Source organism: Protomyctophum bolini (genome assembly GCF_963924005.1).
Source record: "Protomyctophum bolini genome assembly, chromosome: 16".
In the NCBI taxonomy this organism is placed as follows: domain Eukaryota; kingdom Metazoa; phylum Chordata; class Actinopteri; order Myctophiformes; family Myctophidae; genus Protomyctophum; species Protomyctophum bolini.
The window spans coordinates 3,402,681-3,422,182 of NC_137877.1; the positions used below are offsets into that span (position 1 = coordinate 3,402,681).

The 19,502-nt window shown below is 41.6% G+C and overlaps 2 protein-coding genes and 1 pseudogene across 3 annotated transcripts in view; all 3 read right to left on the bottom strand.

Annotated features, from left to right (window-relative positions):
- LOC308331078 (frizzled-7-like) overlaps nt 1-19,502 on the bottom strand; it is a 456,379-nt gene that overhangs the window by 47,860 nt on the left and 389,017 nt on the right. The window lies entirely within an intron of this gene.
- Nucleotides 4,099-4,941, bottom strand: LOC308330388 (gap junction beta-2 protein-like; the record flags this gene model as incomplete). The annotated part of the gene is made up of 1 exon (XM_080785237.1): nt 4,099-4,941. One exon carries the CDS (start codon nt 4,939-4,941, stop codon nt 4,099-4,101), a length of 843 nt encoding a protein of 280 aa, XP_080641363.1.
- LOC308330389 (zinc finger protein RFP-like) lies at nt 17,487-19,119 on the bottom strand (annotated as a pseudogene). The gene has a single exon. The product of its transcript is annotated as a zinc finger protein RFP-like (transcript).

The following is a 19,502-nucleotide window of genomic DNA, read 5'->3' on the forward strand; positions in this document are numbered from 1 at the left end:
ACACTAGGACTCATACAGGGGAAAAGCCATTTAGTTGTACAGTTTGTGGAATAGGCTTTAGTCGAATGGATGTTCTAAAAAAACACATGAGGAACCATACAGGGGAAAAGAACTTCACTTGATCAGTTTGTGGTAAAGGCTTCATTTGTAGGCCTACTCTGAACAGACAGAACTTTGGTTCAAAATGGACGTCTTGAAATAGGAAGGTGCTGCAAGTTGAACAATATATCTTAGTTCTTTAACGCCGCTGTCTTCAGAAAAAGTTTGCAGTCATTCATTCTAATCCAGGATGGAAATGACGGGTCATATAGATGCAAAGCAGAATAATCACATAATCTAATCTGTCAATAGCAACATGCCTAAATAATTAAAACGGTTCTATACACTTTATTCTCCAGTTGATATGAATGTAAAATGATGATTTATCCAATTTACTTTAAATGTATTGTATTACCTGCAGCTACTGGTAGAATAATAAATTTGTCAGTGTTTAAAAATGCATATTCATTATTGTGCTCATGCAACAATGCAATAAAGTTCTGACAAGCTGTTACATTTCTGTAGCTGTTCTTTGTGTTGACATGTTTGTTTTGTTTAACCCATTCTGACCTGAGATCAGATTCATACGAGGTTTCCACTGGACACACACTGGTCTGATGAACCCATTCTGACCTGAGATCAGATTCTAAAAATGTCAGTCGTTCTTCAATTTTTCAAAAATAGCAGACCTACAAGCTCGTAGCGCGCCACTCGGTGGCGCGCTATGAGCTTGTAGATCTGCTATTTTTCAATAGATAAAGCATAACATGATGCTAACACCAAAACGGGTTCCCGGTCAGAATGGGTTAAACTGTTAAACTGTGGTTTTCTCTTCACCGCAGCTCGTGACGTCATGTTGTGGGCGACTTTGATGATGGTGAGGGCCACAATATTTCCACACTCACTCCAGAGGGGCCACGTTGCATGTTCGTAGCAAAAAATAGCCGATCTACAAGCTCAAAACACGTCACAGTGCGACGCGTTTTGAGCTTGTAGATCAGCTGTTTTTGCTATATTATAATTTAAATCCTGAATATTTGTTTTGCTATTTTTAATTGGAATCCTGAAAGGTTTTTTATTTAATTTCAAATGCATTTTGTTATATTATGTTAACTTTATGAACGTAAATGCAAATTCATTGGACGTAAAAAATAAATAAAAAAAAAAGACAATGAAATTATAATACTAGTCATTCAGCTACTAATATAAACTGAATTAATTAAAGCGGGTCATGTTTGGAATTGTAACAGCTGAAATCAATAATATATCAGTATTCTAATATTAACCTGAGGGCCACATTAAGTGATGGTGGGGGCCGCATGTGGCATCACTGGCATGCTTTAGCTATTGAAAAATAGCAGATCTACAAGCCCATAGTGCGCCACTGTGGCGTGCTACGAGCTTGTAGGTCTGCTATTTTTGAAAAATCGAAGAACCACTGACATAGAAACACTAGCCTTATTACGTTTGAAATGTACTATAGGTATTTGCAGTGTTGTCCCTGAACCCGTTTAAAGAACGATCGTTCACAAACGCGTTCATATTTTGGGTGAACGGAACGTACTGTATTTCTACTTGACGAACGTCATTGTGAATGCGTTAATTTCTTACGTGTGGGTGTGTGAACGTCACTTTCTCACGTTCAACTTCGTTCAAGAGTGAGTGTTTCCATAGAGTAACAAGATGACTCACCCCTTTTACCCTTTTTGGTGAGTTGTCCGGTATTCGTTTCAGAAAGGGGGATAGAGTAGGTAGAAGCTCATTTAAATATACAGGGGTGGAGGATTGGAACAAAATCCCAAGGGAAGTTAAATTTGCCCAGTCTTTGAACATTTTAAAAAATATGTTGAAAAAGTGGCTGATGGGCAAGTTAGTATAGTGCTGTATTTATCTATTCATATCTATTTATTGTCTTTTGATTATTGAACTATGATGGCCGGTTGTAAACGTCTTTAGTATTGTAATGTTGTAGGCTACACATGCTCTTCTTATGATATGCTGTAACTATTTATTTATTTTGATCACAATGGAAATATGTCCTCTGACTTTTTGTGCAATCTTGGTAATTCTGTACTGCTCTCCTATGAATTGTATCATGAATATATCAAATTTATTAAATGAAATCAAAGTCTGTCTTTCTTCAGTGGCAGTTACACATCTCCTCCGCCAGGGGGCGCAATGCATTAAGTCACGCACCAGCTGTATTGTGCAACGCGCGTGCGTCTAGTGCTTTGACCCGGAAGTATTAGTGTGTGTATTTTTCATTTATTTTTTTCCCATAACAACCATAACAACAGCCCCGACATCCCGGCGAAGGAAAGAAAAACAACAAGAGAAATTAACTAGAAAACGCAACAAAGTGATGGACATCAAACTACACACTGCAGGTAGGCCTACGTTCATGCGGCATTTAAACACGTTTACATACGATTGATTGATTGAAATATTTATTAACAGTTTGCAGAATTACAGTTCAATTCAAGCACAACTCATAATACAAATACTGTTAACTGTGAGTGGACGACACCATGAAAGCATTACACTTGTTTACAAGAGGGTCCACCTTGTTAAATTCATCAAATTCATTTAGAGACGTGTCACGTACAAATATACACAGTATATCGTTCCATGGAGCACCACGACCAGTTGGGCTATTTGGTGCTTTTTGGTGCTTTAAAAAATAAAAAAAATAAAATTCTCAAACCCTAAAAGCGTTCAAATAAACTCACTTTAAGTTTTAAAACTATATAAAAAAATATCTCGTATTTCAATGAATTGCAACAGAGTTATTTGATTCAATCGCCATCAAAACTTCTAGTGTTAAAGTGGCATTGCACCGTGTCTGCATGTCTTGGTCTCAAAGATGTTTGCACTATATAAGGCACATTCAGAACTAATGGTCAGCTCAAACTACACAGCCAAGCTAATAGTAATCACAAAGGCAGACATTATTGTCTTCCATAGCCTCAACAAACAGTTAGGGTTTGTGCAGGCTCTGCAGCGAACCACTAGATGTCACTGTAGGCCCTTACTTCCGTGGTTGACAACCTCCGTGCTCACCATTACTGGGCCAGATTGATATAGACAGTTTTAGAAGTCCTTTAAACTGTGATCAATAAATGAAGACAAACAAAACAAGCTGTTATTTCATCAAGCTCTTTCCCCTTTCCCCTCGCATTGTATGAAACATTGGTTAACATTGTTGTTATTTGATGTGGTCTAGGCGGATCTGGTGGAATCAGCTCTGTCTGAAAAGACACGGTATAGACAAGCGAAGCTGTCCTGTGCCTGAACTATACTGTATAGCATCATTTTGTGATAATTTAAATGGCCAGTTAATTAATCAAAATCTCTATTGATCTTAAGGCGTTTTGTGGAATGTGAAGTTGCCCGAACGGCCAAGGCTCCAAGAACAGTCAGGAATGGTAGTTAAGGGCTTTTATTTCCCCCAAACTCCTAGCAAACTATATTACAGGCAACAAAATAAAGAAAGGACAAAAAGATAAATAAATACTTGGGCAACACGCCTTAACAAAACCCAAACAGGATGAGAGCTCTCTTCAGGCTGCACCTTGATCACACAAGGCCCTGTAACCTAAACATTCTAAATAATGTGTTACAATTAAACAAGTATAAAACAGAATGAACACTCAATGACAATTACTCAAAGAGGCCCCTTCCTCATCAAGGGAGATGCCACCAGCACTGCAGGAGAGACTAACTAACCAATCAGTGATTGCCATTCAAATAAAGTTTAAAACAATAGTCCTTGCATGTTATAGAAGGAAACGGTTTCATGTGTCTTTGTATATAGGGCACGGGTTGCCCCGTGACATGGAATACGTGATATTGTGGTAAAAGTGGGGCTTTTCAGTTCACGGCAATCTTCTTGCCTCGTCCTCCACAATATCTATATCTACTTCTCCGCTGAGTGCTGCGTCTCCTCAATCCATCCATCCATCCATCCATCCATCCATCCATCCAAACATCCATCCATCCAAACATCCATCCATCCATCCAAACATCCATCCATCCATCCATCCATCCATCCATCCCTCCTCACAAGGCCTTTATGGAGGAGTCCGTGGACGAGGAGTCCGTGGACGAGGACAGCAGCATCTCGTTCTTTCTGTTGTGCAGCAGGGCCTTCTCCGGGGTCCCGCTGTCCGGGTGGTGGTGGTGGGGGGCGTACAGGTGGGCCCGGTGCGCCCGGTTGGACCTCGCCGAGGCCCTCATCAGCGCCTTGCCCACCAGGTAGCTGAGCTCGACCACGTTCAGCCCCATGCAGACGACCGACGACGCCACCATGAAGACGGTGAAGACGGTCTTCTCCGTGGGCCGCGAGACGAAGCAGTCCACCGTGTTGGGGCAGGGCCACTGCTCGCACTTCAACAGCCGCGGCATCCGGAAGCCGCCGTAGACGTAGTACAGCGCGTACATGAAGCCGCCCTCGAAGACGAGCCGGAAGAACAGGCTGCAGGTGTAGGTCCACCACAGCGCGCCGGTGATGGGCAGCCGGCGCGCCTTCAGCCTCTCCAGGTCCAGCTCCGTGGCCTTCTCGCCGCCGCTGCTGCCGTTGGCCAGTATGGTCCTCCGGTCCCCCTCCTTCCTGTACGCCACGTGCATGGCCACCAGGAGGGCGGGCGTGGACACGAAAATCAGCTGGAGGCACCAGAGGCGTATGTGCGACACGGGGAAGAAGTGGTCGTAGCAGACGTTGTTGCAGCCGGGCGTCTGCGTGTTGCAGGTGAAGCCCGACTGCTCGTCGCCCCACACACGCTCGGCGGCCAGCACCAGGATGGTGATGCGGAAGATGAAGAGCACCGACAGCCAGATCTTCCCCAGGCTGGTGGAGTGCTTGTTCACTCCGGCCAGCTGGGCGTACAGATCCCCCCAGCTCATGGTGACGGTGGTGCGGAGGAGCCTGGATGCTTACTCCACCTGGAGGAGCAAATAGAACACAGAGCAGAGAGAGTGAGCTAAAGCCTGGATGCTTACTCCACCTGGAGGGCAGAGAACACAGAGTAGAGAGTGAGCTAAAGCCCGGATGCTTACTCCACCTGGAGGGGCAAATAAAACACAGAGTAGAGAGTGAGCTAAATATATATAATATATAATGCTAAAATGGCTACACTGCAACCCTAATGGAATAGCAGAGATACTGGTCTTCATGTACGATTAAACTGTTCCATTTTCCAGGCTATGTTTTGATACAAGACCAGGCAAGCCAGTGTTGAAGTGGATATGGCGCTATCACCTAAAATAAATCGCATTATGTTTGGATGCACCGAATATTCGGCCGCAGAAAATATTCGGCATAAAATGGCTAAATATGCATTTTCGGCCGGCCCAATATAGGCAGAAAATATATCACCGAATAGTGTATGCAATTAATGCATTCAAAGAGCTGAATAAATGTTTTATGGATCCATAATAGTGATTATTATTTAAGTTAAGTTTTGCCATAACCATAACATAACATTTGTAGAATCAAACTCAGGTTAATGGGTTAAGTGAGGATACTAAAACAGCGATATTCAGTTACACTTCATACCAATGATACTGTTCAACATGGCATTATAGGCAAAAGCTTTCTAAATCTTTCAAATTTTCCAAACATCTACAAGCGTGTAGGTCAACAATCTTTGCTATTTGTTTTACAACATAAGTATATAGTGCTTAAGTGGCATTCTGGACTAGACCTGTCTGGCTGGAAACACTGTAGTTGCAAGGACTGCATTTCTGACATTTCAGCTACAGGACTGTGTCACAGTCATTACCCGGTGATTGAGAGATTATTTATTCTGTACTTACTCTGTATAAACATAAACATACTATTTTAACTAGTGATTCCCCGAATATTCAGCCGCAGAAAATGGCTAAAAACCGCAATTAATGCATTCAAAAGGGATGAATAAAAGTTTTATGGACCCATAATAGTGATTACAATTTAGGCATTTAGCAGACGCTCTTAATCCAGAGCGATTTACATTAAGCAAGAACAAAAGCATGGGAATACATCACTTAAAAGCATTTATCATGAAACATGCGTAAACTAAGAAATAAACAGTGGAATATCTATATAATGATACTATACATATAAACTATACATATATACTACTATGCTATACATATGTACTATGGCGTGCTATGACTACATACAATGCAATTCTAGTGCTGTCTACATAACATGCTATAAGTCTGTATCAAATGCTATCTAAGTCTACAGAAATGCTATCTAAGGGGATTATTGTTTAAGTTAAGTTTTGCCATAACCATTTATTTTGCCATAAATCAGGTAGCTTTAAGGTACGGCCATGACAGCAATGGTAGGGAAAAAATATGTATAATATTAATCATATTCAGATATTCGGTATTCGGTTTTCGGCCAACTGTTTCCTATATTCGGTATTCGGTTTCGGCCAAGAATTTAAATTTCGGTGAATCCCTACATTATGTGAGACTTGGGTATAGCCTATCTCTCTGGGTGTGATCCTCCCTCTCTTGTTTAAATTATAGTGTCACATATCCTTTTGTTAATATCTTCAATGTCTGACACACATCATGGCTTTATTGGCTTCTCCGTTTTCTCTTATGCCTTATTCAAGTTGCCTTAGTTATAATGCTAAATTAATTCTGATTGATTAATATATTTTTCTAGACAAAAAATGAGCAGTGGCACGTCATATTGTTAATGGGCTACTTAAAATCCTTCCGTTCTTAACGTTTCTCACGGTTACTGGAGGAATTCACGGCGCGTTTTTTTTATAGGCCTAAAACAACTTTAAAAATAAAACATGATCTCGTTTTTTAAGACAGAAATAATCTGAAACCCCCGCGGCAAACTGAATGGGAAACGTTACAAAATCAGATCAGATTGCATGTCAGAAGTTAGTGTTGTTTATAAGACTGTTTATTTTTAATAAGGCACATGTTTAGCTACAATATGGTTGATTTAGTGAACACAATCATTCGGAAAAATTCGGCTTTTAATTGAATTCATTAAAAAATATATATATATTTCAGCTTCATCTTAAACATTCATGAGAGTTCTTAGTATAGGCCTTAGTTCAACACTCACCTTTCTCTGTAGCCCTTATTCAGCGTTTATTAGCAGGCTTTCTTCCATGAAGTTGTTACTTCCACTTAATCCTAGTACAGTCTGAAGACAAAAATGACCCCGGCTCTTCAAACAAACCTGTCAGGGCAGTAAGGGGGCAGTAAATACAGTAAAGGGCTGCTTGGGGGTGGTCTATATATGTGGGACGGGGGCCGAAACCCGGTGATGTGCTCACTGTCTTGATCTGCAAAGTGGTGCGAGAAACACCTGCAGGTTCTGAAGGCTGTCATCCCTCCTTTAAGCAGGGGAGGGGCCAGAGATTCAGGGTGGGACCAGCCCAGGAGAAACTGCATGTCTCACACCACTGCAATGTAAACTCCTGATCCGAGTGTTGAAGCCTGCACTGTGAAGTCTAAACTGTGAGTGAAAGTCAGTATCAATGGGCCGAATACTCCTGCAATGTAGTAGACAGGTACTTTTAAAGTACAAGTCTGGAATTAAAATGTACTTAAAGACAAGTACCAAAAGTAAAAAAGTGCATTAGGCCTATACTCATTATTCAGACTGTAGGCTACTACTACAAATCTTTTAAACATATAGCAGATCTAGAAGCTCACAACCGTGAGTGGTTAATGTTTTGTAATACTAAACTAATCCAGTAAAAGTAGTCGACTATACAATATTTGCCTCTGAGATGTATAGTGGAGTAAAGTATTGGAAAGTATAGGCTATAGCCTACTCAAGTAAAACTATACTTCAACGTTCTTGGTACAGTATACAAAATAAGTATTAGCCTACATCTGTAGTGGTTGAGTCCCTTTTCTTTCTTTTTTTTAAAGATATCTTTTAATAATAATAAATTTGATTTATAACGCACTTTATATTTGAAACAAATCTCAAAGTGCTACAGGCAGAAAAATGTAAAATAAAAATAAGAATAAAACAGTTAAAAACAGCACACAGGGCAGCTTAAGAGTCCGACTGAGCAAATGCCTTACTAAAGAGGAAGGTCTTTAGTCGAGGGGCAGCTGAGCAGAAGGCTGAGCAGAAGGCTTTTAGGCGTTTTGGCTCTATTGATAGATTTACAGTAGGTTGGGGGGACGGGGGGGGGACGGGGGAGATAGGCAGGAAAGGGTCGTCGGGCTCGGGAGTCGAAACTCGAACCCGCGACACGCTGTCAGGCTGGATTACCAGCCTCTAGGCTCCGGACCGCTCGGCCCAGCCCAGGCCACTAACTCCCCTTTTCTGTATGAGTTCCTGAAGTCTGACTTCCCAGTTACACAACATTGATACGTCATTCAAATAATATAAAATACAAAAATCTTAACTTAATTGCTTACATAATACTTTCCTATACATCTACATACTAAATGATTGGTCAGGGACCACTCCATGTGCAATACCTTCACGGGACCCCCAGTGGTCCACGGGACCACCATTTGAAAACCCATGTATTTGGGTGATAAAATACACAAAGCTCCAAACATGCATGTGGTCACAAGGGAGCCAGGACAGCCATATGACGACAAGGTGACCAGTCTCTCTCCTCCATGAAATGAAGGAAGGTGATAACATGAGAGTATAAATTGCATGGTATAGGCTTCAAGTCACATGCATGACACCACCAACATACCCATGTACCTGTCTAAATACTTCCTTAATGTAAACGTCACAACACCAGAGGGAGTGCAACAAACCATGTACAACCCAGATTCGGCACAAACAAGGGACTAAATTATTTTCGCTCCTATGAGGTCATTAAGTGAATGTGAATCCCTTGACTCCTTCAAAACCGCTCTCAAAGGGCACCTACGGACGGCTGCAATTCGAAACTGGCCCCTGTAAAATCTGAATCTCCCCCCCCCCCCCTTTTTCCCCCTCACTGTATATGTTTCTTTTCCCTTTTTACCTCCTTTATGATGAATTCCTGTTCTGTTCTTTAACTGGTATAATAGAAGTGTCTATTTGTACGTCTCTAAATGTTTTGATGAATTGAACATGGTCGACCCTCTTGTAAACAAGTGTAATGCTTAATTGGGTCGTCCACTCACAGTTAACAGTCTTTGTATTGAGTTTGTGCTTGAAATGTACTGTAATTCTGCTAAAACTGTTAATAGGGTATAATATTTCAATCAATCAATCAATGACATATTGGCACATCTAATGCCAGTCACAATGTCTTCTGCTGTTGCAGAGAAACACGTTCCACATTATACACATTCATTAGGGATACCACTGTTTAAAATAACAATGTGGCCGATACTGATACCGATAGTATGTGTATTTATTTTTTTTACTTTGTTTTTATTCAGGGTTTTCACAGACACATCAATCAAACAAACAGAAACAACAACAACAACAACAACATAGTACAAAGACAAACTTCCACATGGACACAGAAATCAAAAACAAATAAAATAAAAACCTAAAATAAAATAAACGGATCGTTATAAATGAAGTTACAGAATAAATTAAATATAATTAGAACCTTACTTTGGGAATATTTTTAACTCTTCCTTTCCATCATTCTACTATGTTTCACCTCTTGTCCACTTATATAACGACCATTTTTCCCATCTTTTTTCATAGAGGTCTACTCTTATTCTTATCTTGAATGTCAACTTTTCCATGTCTTCGATATTGTCCATGATGGCTCGCCATTGTTTATAGCCTGGTATGTCAGTCTTGAGCCAATTTTTTGTGATTGCCTTCTTTCCGGCAGCTAGAAGGACTTTGACCAGATATTGGTCTCTCGGATGCACAGATTCCTCAATAAGACGTTAAGTACATTACACGGCAGATAAGATGTGTATTTAGTTTTTGTTGTTATTTCCCCCTTTTGTGCCAGGGTGTGGCGCTGTTTGTTAACATAAGAGTCAAGTTCACAGGCGTGGTGAGGGAGGATTGAACCGGAAGGGGCAAATGGCTTTGACCGCAGGTACAGTACGTCAGTCTACAGTGCTCTACACAATTGCAGGATATATTCGATCGACGTTTGCCTGTTATCTCGACTCCTAATGGCCTGGTATCAATATCATTAATTACAGCATGGAATTGTGGACACAAATCTCATCCAGCGACGAAGAGTTGAGACAAGAACGGTTGGAAAAACACTGGATTATATAATAGCTCCTATGCCACCAAAATGTGGAACGCCCTACCAACAGTCATTAAGACATGTGAATCCCTTGACTCCTTCAAAACCGCTCTCAAAGGGCACCTACGGACGGCTGCAATTCGAAACTGGCCCCCGTAAAATCTGGCCCCCGTAAAAAAACGTTGTTTCAGGAAGTGTGTGCGTAGAACAGCACCACCTGCTGTAGGTCCTATGTTAAGCAGGCAGGGCCAGATCAAACGGTGACTCAATATTAATTAAATATTGCTATGCATTAATGCATATATCAAATAAATATCGGGTCCATAAACCTGGACTCGATCTGTGCACCTCTTCAGTTGATCATTATGCTACTTTCTATGTCCGATAGGTCCACAAATCGCTGTTGTCTCATGTTGTTGTGTTGTGTTCCAAACAAATAAGATCAGAACTTTACAAATAAAACTATAACTAAAACATAGCCAGTGCGGCTATTCCCGGGTAGCCCGGGAAAAGTTTGGCAAATTCCCGAATCCCAATATTAAACCCTAGTAGGAGAATAGCTGTCATCCAATGAGAAAAGCGCTTAGTTTGAGTTGTTGTGCTCATGCTACCTCTTCTCTGCTCCTTCCGTTTGTGTGTGAAGGGTTTCCCCCTGAACATCTGGAGAGGAACCCCAGTCTGCTCCAGGAAGCGTTTCCCCCTGAACATCTGGAGAGGAACCCCAGTCTGCTCCAGGAAGCGTTTCCCCCTGAACATCTGGAGAGGAACCCCAGTCTGCTCCAGGAAGCGTTTCCCCCTGAACATCTGGAGAGGAACCCCAGTCTGCTCCAGGAAGCGTTTCCCCCTGAACATCTGGAGAGGAGCCCCAGTCTGCTCCAGGAAGCGTTTTCCCCTGAACATCTGGAGAGGAACCCCAGTCTGCTCCAGGAAGCGTTTCCCCCGGAACATCTGGAGAGGAACCCCAGTCTGCTCCAGGAAGCGTTTCCCCCTGAACATCTGGAGAGGAACCCCAGTCTGCTCCAGGAAGTGTTTCCCCCGGAACATCTGGAGAGGAACCCCAGTCTGCTCCAGGAAGCGTTTCCCCCTGAACATCTGGAGAGGAACCCCAGTCTGCTCCAGGAAGAACCACAACAACCTCCACAGATCAAAGAGGAGGCAGCAGGTAAAAAATATTATCACTTTTATTACTGCTAATCTAACCAGACTAAAGCCAAACTAGTTGCAAAGTGGACCGTGGAAATATCTGAAAATATCTTTTTATATGCAACATATTATGTTTATCGTATATGTGACATTTTTGGAAATTGACCGCCTGCATAATACTGTATGTCTCTATATGTCATATACAGTATGTAGAGACATACTTTATGCAGGCTTAAGTACTATATATATATATATATATATATATATATATATATATACACACATATACACACACACACACACACACACGTCCCATCAGGACCTATATAAAGTTTGAACTCTGGGACTACCCACAAGTTTGGAGCCTGTAATATGCTGGTAACTGGACTTAGCTGGCTGTCAACTAAGACACGATTCATACCGAGCCGAATAAAAGTCGGTTCGGCAATGTGACGTCATTTGAGGTTCGGGGGGGGGGGGGGGGGGGGGGGGGGGCGGGTACCGTCCTAAAGTCGGGTCTTCGGTGCTACTGAAAGTTGATGACGAGCCGAAATAATTTCGGCACTACAGCGGTAAAAATAGGAGTATGAATCGGACCTTAGGGTTTTCCCGATCCGATCGGGTGATCGGGGGCCGATCGCAGTCATTTTCACGTTCAAGACTATATCTCTTGAATATCTCGTGTTGTGTTTATTATAGCTAACTAACTGGGTAACTTTTACTAAGCATTCTGTAAATGTCTCTGTAGGCAATAAATGGGCTTGTGAGTGCTTGCGTTCATCGCGGTTCAATACATATTATCTGCGGGTGCATGCTTGTGCTATGACTTAACCCATTTTGGGGCAGGAACTCCTTTTGGTGTTTTAAGCGTTATTTAAAACGAACTATTGAAAAATAGCAGATCTACAAGCTCATAGCACGGCACAGAGTGCAGCGCTACGAGCTTGTAGGTCTGCTATTTTTGAAAAATCGTGAAAATGTGGCACAAACCTTGGACTATTCTTTCAGAGCAACCGATTTTAACTCAAATATTTGCTTCTGGGGGGGGGGGGGGTCCCTGGAACAACATATTTTCAGATGGGCGTCGGCAGCCAATTACATATCATTTTTGGAGTCCTTGACATGAAATATTGAGTGATAGAAACATAGGTATTTCTGAAAACTGTCAGAATTTAGAAGACATTCTTTAAATTTCGAAGTCTGGCCTAAATGACTTAAATACCAGATACTGCCTGACGCAAAAATAATGAGTTCACTGTGGGAGGCAAACAACTTGGAAAGAGAAACGGGTAATGTGAAATTAAAAAATATATAAAATTCGAACATTCAATGCTTAACTCTCATTTCATCTTTTGCCTAGACTTCTTGCACCTCCCTGTGTGCAAAGAGGAGTTTTCCACTGAACAGCAGTACAGGAGTCCCTGTCTGGTCCAGGAGAAACCAGAGCCCACACAGATTAAAGATGATCAGGAGGAGCTACTTCAAAGACCAGAGACGGCTGCTGGGTCAACTTTGACGTTACTAGTAGTGACGTTACTAGCCCTTCCGCAAAAGGTGGAAGGGCAAAGTTTGTCTTTAAGCAACGATATGTCCCGGGACCTAAACCTGAACCCAAGGAATATAATGTTTAATTGCACAGTTTGTGGCAAAGGCTGTGTTTCAATGAGTCTTCTAAAAGAACACATGAGAACTCATACAGGAGAAAAACCCTTTAGTTGTGAAGTTTGTGGTAATTGCTTTAGTTGCAGGGGTAATCTAAACAAACACATGATGATTCATACCGGTGAAAAGCCGTGTATGTGTACAGTTTGTGGTAAAGTCTTTCGTAAAACGACTCATCTGAAACAACACATGAGAACTCATACTGGAGAAAAGCCTGTTCCCCTTATTTGTACAGTTTGTGGTAAAGGATATGGTGCAACTTATTTGGAGGCACACATGAGAACTCATACAGGAGAAAAACCTTTTACTTGTGAAGTTTGCGGTAAAGGCTTTGGACACAAGAGTGATCTGAATAGTCACATGAGAACTCATACTGGCAAAACAACGTTAACTTGCATAGTTTGTGAGAAAGGCTTTGGTTTAAAGGCTCATATGAAACGACACATGAAAACTCATACTGGAGAAAAGCCCTTTATTTGCATAGTTTGTGGCAAAGGCTTTGGTCTAAGGTGTACTTTAAAAGGTCACATGAGAACTCATACTTGAGAAAGGCCCTTTACGTGTAAAGTTTGTGGAGAAATGGGTAATCTGGAAAAACACATGGGAACTCAAAGGAGAAAATCCCTTTATTCGTACAGTTTTTGGTAAAGCATTTAAGTGCATATTTTACAAATTGCACCATTTAAATCCCATATGGTTATATTCATGTAGGGAAAGTATCTGAAAGAAATAATCACAGTTCTAAATCTGACAAGTAAATTAAATACTTTGTGGCAATATCAGTAGAGGGCGCAGCGGAGTAACTAAAAATGTTTTTTTTCCCGGTGGAAACAAAATCCCTTTTTGGCCAAAAAGTACAGTTTATACGTGTGGTGGGGGGCTCAGAGTGCTTCCACTAAGGAAAGTAGTCTTTCTATTGACACAACCCGCCTTTGTTTTGGTGAGTAGCAAAAAAGTTATTTTTACTTACACTAAAGAGTAGAGGCTGGTCTGCATTCATGCGAGCGGCGGAAGTTGATAGTAACATAGCTCTAATGCAACGCATTAGAGCTATGGAACAGAGCTATTCATGCATATAGTATTCATGGGGCTGTGCTGTTGTCTACGCTCTCTCTCTCTGAAGAGCTCTGGTCTGAGGATACCGTTCAGTGCTGCCTGTCTCGCTCGGCAAGATGGCGGCGCCCCTGTTGTGTTATGATTAATGACGATATGAAAGAAAATAGCTGACCACAATCCAGCTCTTGCTGCTCACATGAAAACGAGCATGCGTGCGAGAACTTTCATATGATGAAACAAACACGGTGCAGAATTGAAAGAGGACAATTCAAGTTTCCATACAGCTGCAATGTTGGTGAGTTTAAACGTTTAATACAATCAGATATGACTTTTCTGTGTCAATGGGTGGGTCATTTGTGTTGTTTAACAGGTATTTTTTCATGATTGTATTAATTGTAAGAGCCTTTTGCGTAGAATTCTGTATTTTATTTGACCTCAATTCATTGTTCTATATTTCTCTAAACAAATAAAAATTAAAATAAAATAACACTGAATGTATTTATTGAAGCCCTTATGCTGCAGGAGCTGTGTTTTGATTGGTGGCGTTGGGCTGGTACTGGGCTCCTTTAAGGGCTGATTCATACTCCTATTTTAGAGCTGCCATTTTGAGATTGCTATCGTATCATTTAAAAAACTACACTACATGCAACCTTTGTCCCTTTTTAGTGGTACCGATAACCCAGAAATATTTATAGTTATAGATAGATGGACCATATCCACAAATATGGAATGGAAAAATAACTGTTTTTTTTTTATATATATTTTTTTTTATCCCACGATTTTGTAACCCATTTTTCACCCCTGTGTCAATCATCTAATGTGATCCTGGGCTCTACACACCCTCCGCCAACCTGGGGAGAGCAACGGACTTAACTCATGCTCCCTTCATGCCTGAGTGTCCAAGTTTCTCCTTTACACCTGACAGGGGGGAGTTTCCCTGGTTGGACGTAGTGTAGCGCGTGGAAGGAACACGTTATTCCAACCAGTTCCTTTTCCCCTCCATCAGGCGCCCCAGCTGGCCAGGGGGAGGCAGTTTAGAGACCAGGATTACTGCATGTTTTTGTGAGGGTATCCAACTGTTTTATTCTTTTGACAGGTAGGCTATATGTACAAAAATGCACAGGCCATGCCTGTGCATTTTTGTCTTTAAAAACCTATTGAAGCAATCAATGTGGAACTTTTGTATGAAAGGGATCCACTGTGTGTACTGTACGTGTATTTTTACATACTGTAGCAGAGCAGTACACGGAGCCAGCAGCAATTGTGATCTGGCTCCCCCTTGTGGTACATTGACGAATTTATTTAAGGTGTCATTTAGGTTTTTCATTGGGAAAAAGTGATTGGACATGGATGGAATGTGTGAGGTATAAGTAAACAATGAAACTGAACAGTAAAAATCTTAATAGGACTGACTGTTATTTTCAAGTGATGAGATTCGCAGCTTGTAGATCTATTTTCAGCATGTAACCAAGTGTAAAATGACTTATACTGGATCTCTTGTCCACTATAGTCCGTCCCTAACATTTTAGTCTAGTTTTTATTTGTTGACGAAATTGTCAATATATTTAGTTTTAGTCATAGCTTAGTTTTCATTTAGTTAGGACCCCAAATCACACCTTAGAAAGCATGAGTGTCTATTTCAAACAAAGTGTTTTTTGACGGGGGGGTCATATTTTGCGTGTCATAATTTGGCCCCCCCAGTATTAGGATATATATTAGGATGTTTTTATTTTATTTTTATCCCACGATTTTGTAACCCATTTTTCACCCGTGTCAATCATCTAATGTGATCCTGGGCTCTACACACCCTCCACCAATCCTATATTAGGATGTTGATATTCAGTCATCAGCCAACACTCCCCACTCACAGGTAGTTACCCCCGCCCCCCAGAGAGGACCTATAGGGCAGGGATACTCAAATAGATTTACCTGTGGGCCACATTACAAAAATGGCAAGGGGCCAGGGGCCAGTAGATAAAATTACGACATTAATGATACTTGATAACGATTTCCATTTCCGCAATTTCCGCAATTACCATTTCCGCAATTTCCATTTCCGCATTTCTGCAATTTCCGCAATTTCCATTTGCACCATTTCCGCAATTTCCGCAATTACAATTTCCGCAATTTCCATTTCCGCAATTTCCGCAATTTCCATTTCCAACTATTAATGGCAGCTGGGTTTCATCATTCAAATAAAATAGAATTCTGTCCGTTTAGCTATAAAATTATGTCAGGAAATAGGGATACACAGTATATGTCTTTCATTTGCATTGCATCTCCCCCCCCGCCCCAAGCTTTTATTTTCGTTCGAGTAATAGTACAACTCTAATAGTATTACTTATAATAATGTAATTAAAGATAACTTCATTCAGATTTATTTATTTTTATTTCATTTTCCAGACTTTTTCTTTTTTTTAGATTTTCATTGGTGGGCCAGTCATAATGGTCCCGCGGGCCTGATGTGGCCCACGGGCCTGAGGTTGAGTATCACTGCTATAGGGTCTTAGTCCTACTCCTGACAGGTAGTTATATCTTTAAATGGTAAATGGTGCATTTATATAGCTCCTTTTATCCAAGACGCTTTACATAGACTGTGCATTACATTCACCCATTCACAGTGCAGTGTATTTCAATTTGGGGTTCAGTGTCTTGCCCAAGGACACTTCGACATGTAGACAGGAGGAGGAGCCGGGATTCGAACCGCCAACCCATGGATCATTGGACAACCTGCTCTACCTTGAGCCACAGTCGCAGTACATACATAATATACAGACAGGGATTTCAGAAAAATACTCAAATGAAACATCAGGATCTTTTTTTTAATATATATATATTTATTAGGTTTTTTCCATTTTAAAATACAAGACATACATGACCACAAACAAAACATAGGAGATAAAACAAGAGACAAAACAGTAAACAGAACAAGTGGAAACAAAACAGACCCTCACAAGTATCCACCCGCCCTCACATACCCCAGGGGAAACCACCCTCACCCTCCCACGCCCCGGGGGAAACAGAATAAGTTACAGAGTTTGAGATTCATGCATTAAAGTATTACAGATTAAATGCTAGCAATAATGGAAGAAATGTAAAGAAAACTAAATTTACTTTCATTTTTAAATATACACATAGCCTACATGCATCCATACACACATACTGGTATACATGTATACATATGCGCCCACATACACACATATATATATATATACACATGCTCACAGTAGAGGGGGAATATTGGAATTAGTTCCTACTAACATCAGGATCTTTGACTGTAATTTTGTGTTTCAATAGAATGCAGGTGTAGAGTTCAATTTGTCGACTGATAAGAGTTCAATAGGTTGACTGACTGATAGAGTTCACATCAGTCTCATTAGGACAATAAACCCGTTAATGAACCCCCTCTATATAAACACACATTGTTTCTTAAATGATGTTCATGTTCATGTCAAGCTGAGGATTATAGTCTAATCTGTAGGTTTTGACAGGAGAGATGATCAGAGGAGCAGAGTGACCATGTTCATCAGCACCAGGACCAAACCATGGATATAGTTTCTCAGTGAAGGAGCAGCCAGTGAAAGAGTAGATGTGAACTCTGGTCTCCACATAGAAAGAGACCAGACCATCCTCATAATCCACAAACACTCCCACTTTCTGGGCCCGGTACTCTTTTCCATTCCTCAGCCCTATCGTCCAGTAACCATCGTCGGGACTCCCTGTGATCTCTCCCTTCCTGTTGATGGACTCTCTGGCCACTCCTACATACCACACAGCCTCCAACCTGAACCTCATAGTAGGACCTTCCTGATGAGAAGCTTTGTTTTCCTAAGACACAGCCAGCTGTAGAGAATCTCTCTGTATTGTTTGGGACATTTTTCTTTACTTTTCCAAGACTCACTTGTTTTCCATCCTCAGACAGGATGAGCATGGGATGTGCTGTATCGGGGTCCAGAGTTACATCCACTGCATATCGCTCGATCCTCCTCAGCTCAGCATCACACAGCTTCTTCTTCTTTCGACGGAGTGTCTTCTCCAGCTGAGCCACAGCTGTCCTCACAGTCCCCACATATGAAGACTGAGGAACATTGACCGCTGTCCAGTCCTTGGTGGGTGGAGGGGTGTTGATGGATGAGAGGTTCTGGAGGAGGTGGAGGTGGTCTTCAGTGTGTGAGAGCTGCTTCAGATCAGAGCTTCTCTTCTCTAACTCTGTGATTTCCAGTTGCAGATCTTTGATGAAGCCTTCAGCCTGTTTCTCTGTTGTTTTCTGCTTGCCTTCGATCACATCAATGAGCTCAGCCTGGCTTCTCTCAATACAGCTGATCAGAGCAGTGAAGACCTGCACACTGTCTGCTATCTCTCTGTCTGCATCTTTCTTACTGAGCTCTACGGAGTGTTGGACCTCCTGAATCTTCTCTTGTCTCTCCTGGATCATCTGCTGAACTTCAGCCTCTGTCTGTCCCAGCTCAGCCTTCTTTCCTTCATATGCCTCTTCCAGAGATACAATCTGGTGTAACTTGTGGTCTGACTCAGTGCAGAACTGACAGACACACGTGAGGTCAGTCTTACAGAACAGCTCCAGAGGTCTGTCATGTTTCTTACACAGAATGTCTTCCAAGTTCTTCACAGGGTTGATTAGTTTGTGTCGTTTTAACCTCAAGACTCTGTGATGAGGCTCCAGGTGAGCGTCACAGTAGGAGGTCAGACACACCAAGCAGGACTTCAGGGCTTTGAGTTTGGTCTCAGTACAGACGTCACAGGAGACTTCATCTGGTTCAGCGGGTTCTGGGTTTGTGCTGGAAGTTTGTCTCTGCTGCTTTGACTTCCTGAACTGATCAGCCATCTCCGAGACGACTTTGTTAACGGAGAATTCTGGTCTATTACAGAATGTTTTGTTACACAGCGGACACTGACACACATCCTTAGTGTCCCAGTAACGTGTGATGCAGGCGTTGCAGTAGTTGTGTCCACATGGAGTGGTGATTGGATCAGTGAACACATCCAGACAGATAGAACACAGGAACTGCTCTTCGGACAGGAGACTGCAGCTGGCAGACGCCATTTCTTCACACTGAAAAGAAAAGTGAAACAAATGTAGTTTTGGGCTCTACTTTTCACAAATAGTTCTCTACCACGCCAGATACTATAATGTTTAGCCCTGTCCATTTGTATTGCTTAGGGGCACTAATATCTGGCACCACTGGACAGGTCAATGTGTGTAACGTTTGTTTCATAAAAAAATCCAATTAAACAACGTTAAACTCACCAACATTCCAGCTGTAGCGAAAGCTTGAAAATCCTTTCAAACTGCAAAGCGTTTGTTTCATAAAAACCCACCGTAGACAGGGTTCACGGCAGAGAATTTCTTGACAGAAGCTAGCTCATAACATTTCTACGGTGGATTTTTATGAAACAAAAGCTCTGCAGATTGAAAGGATAATTCAA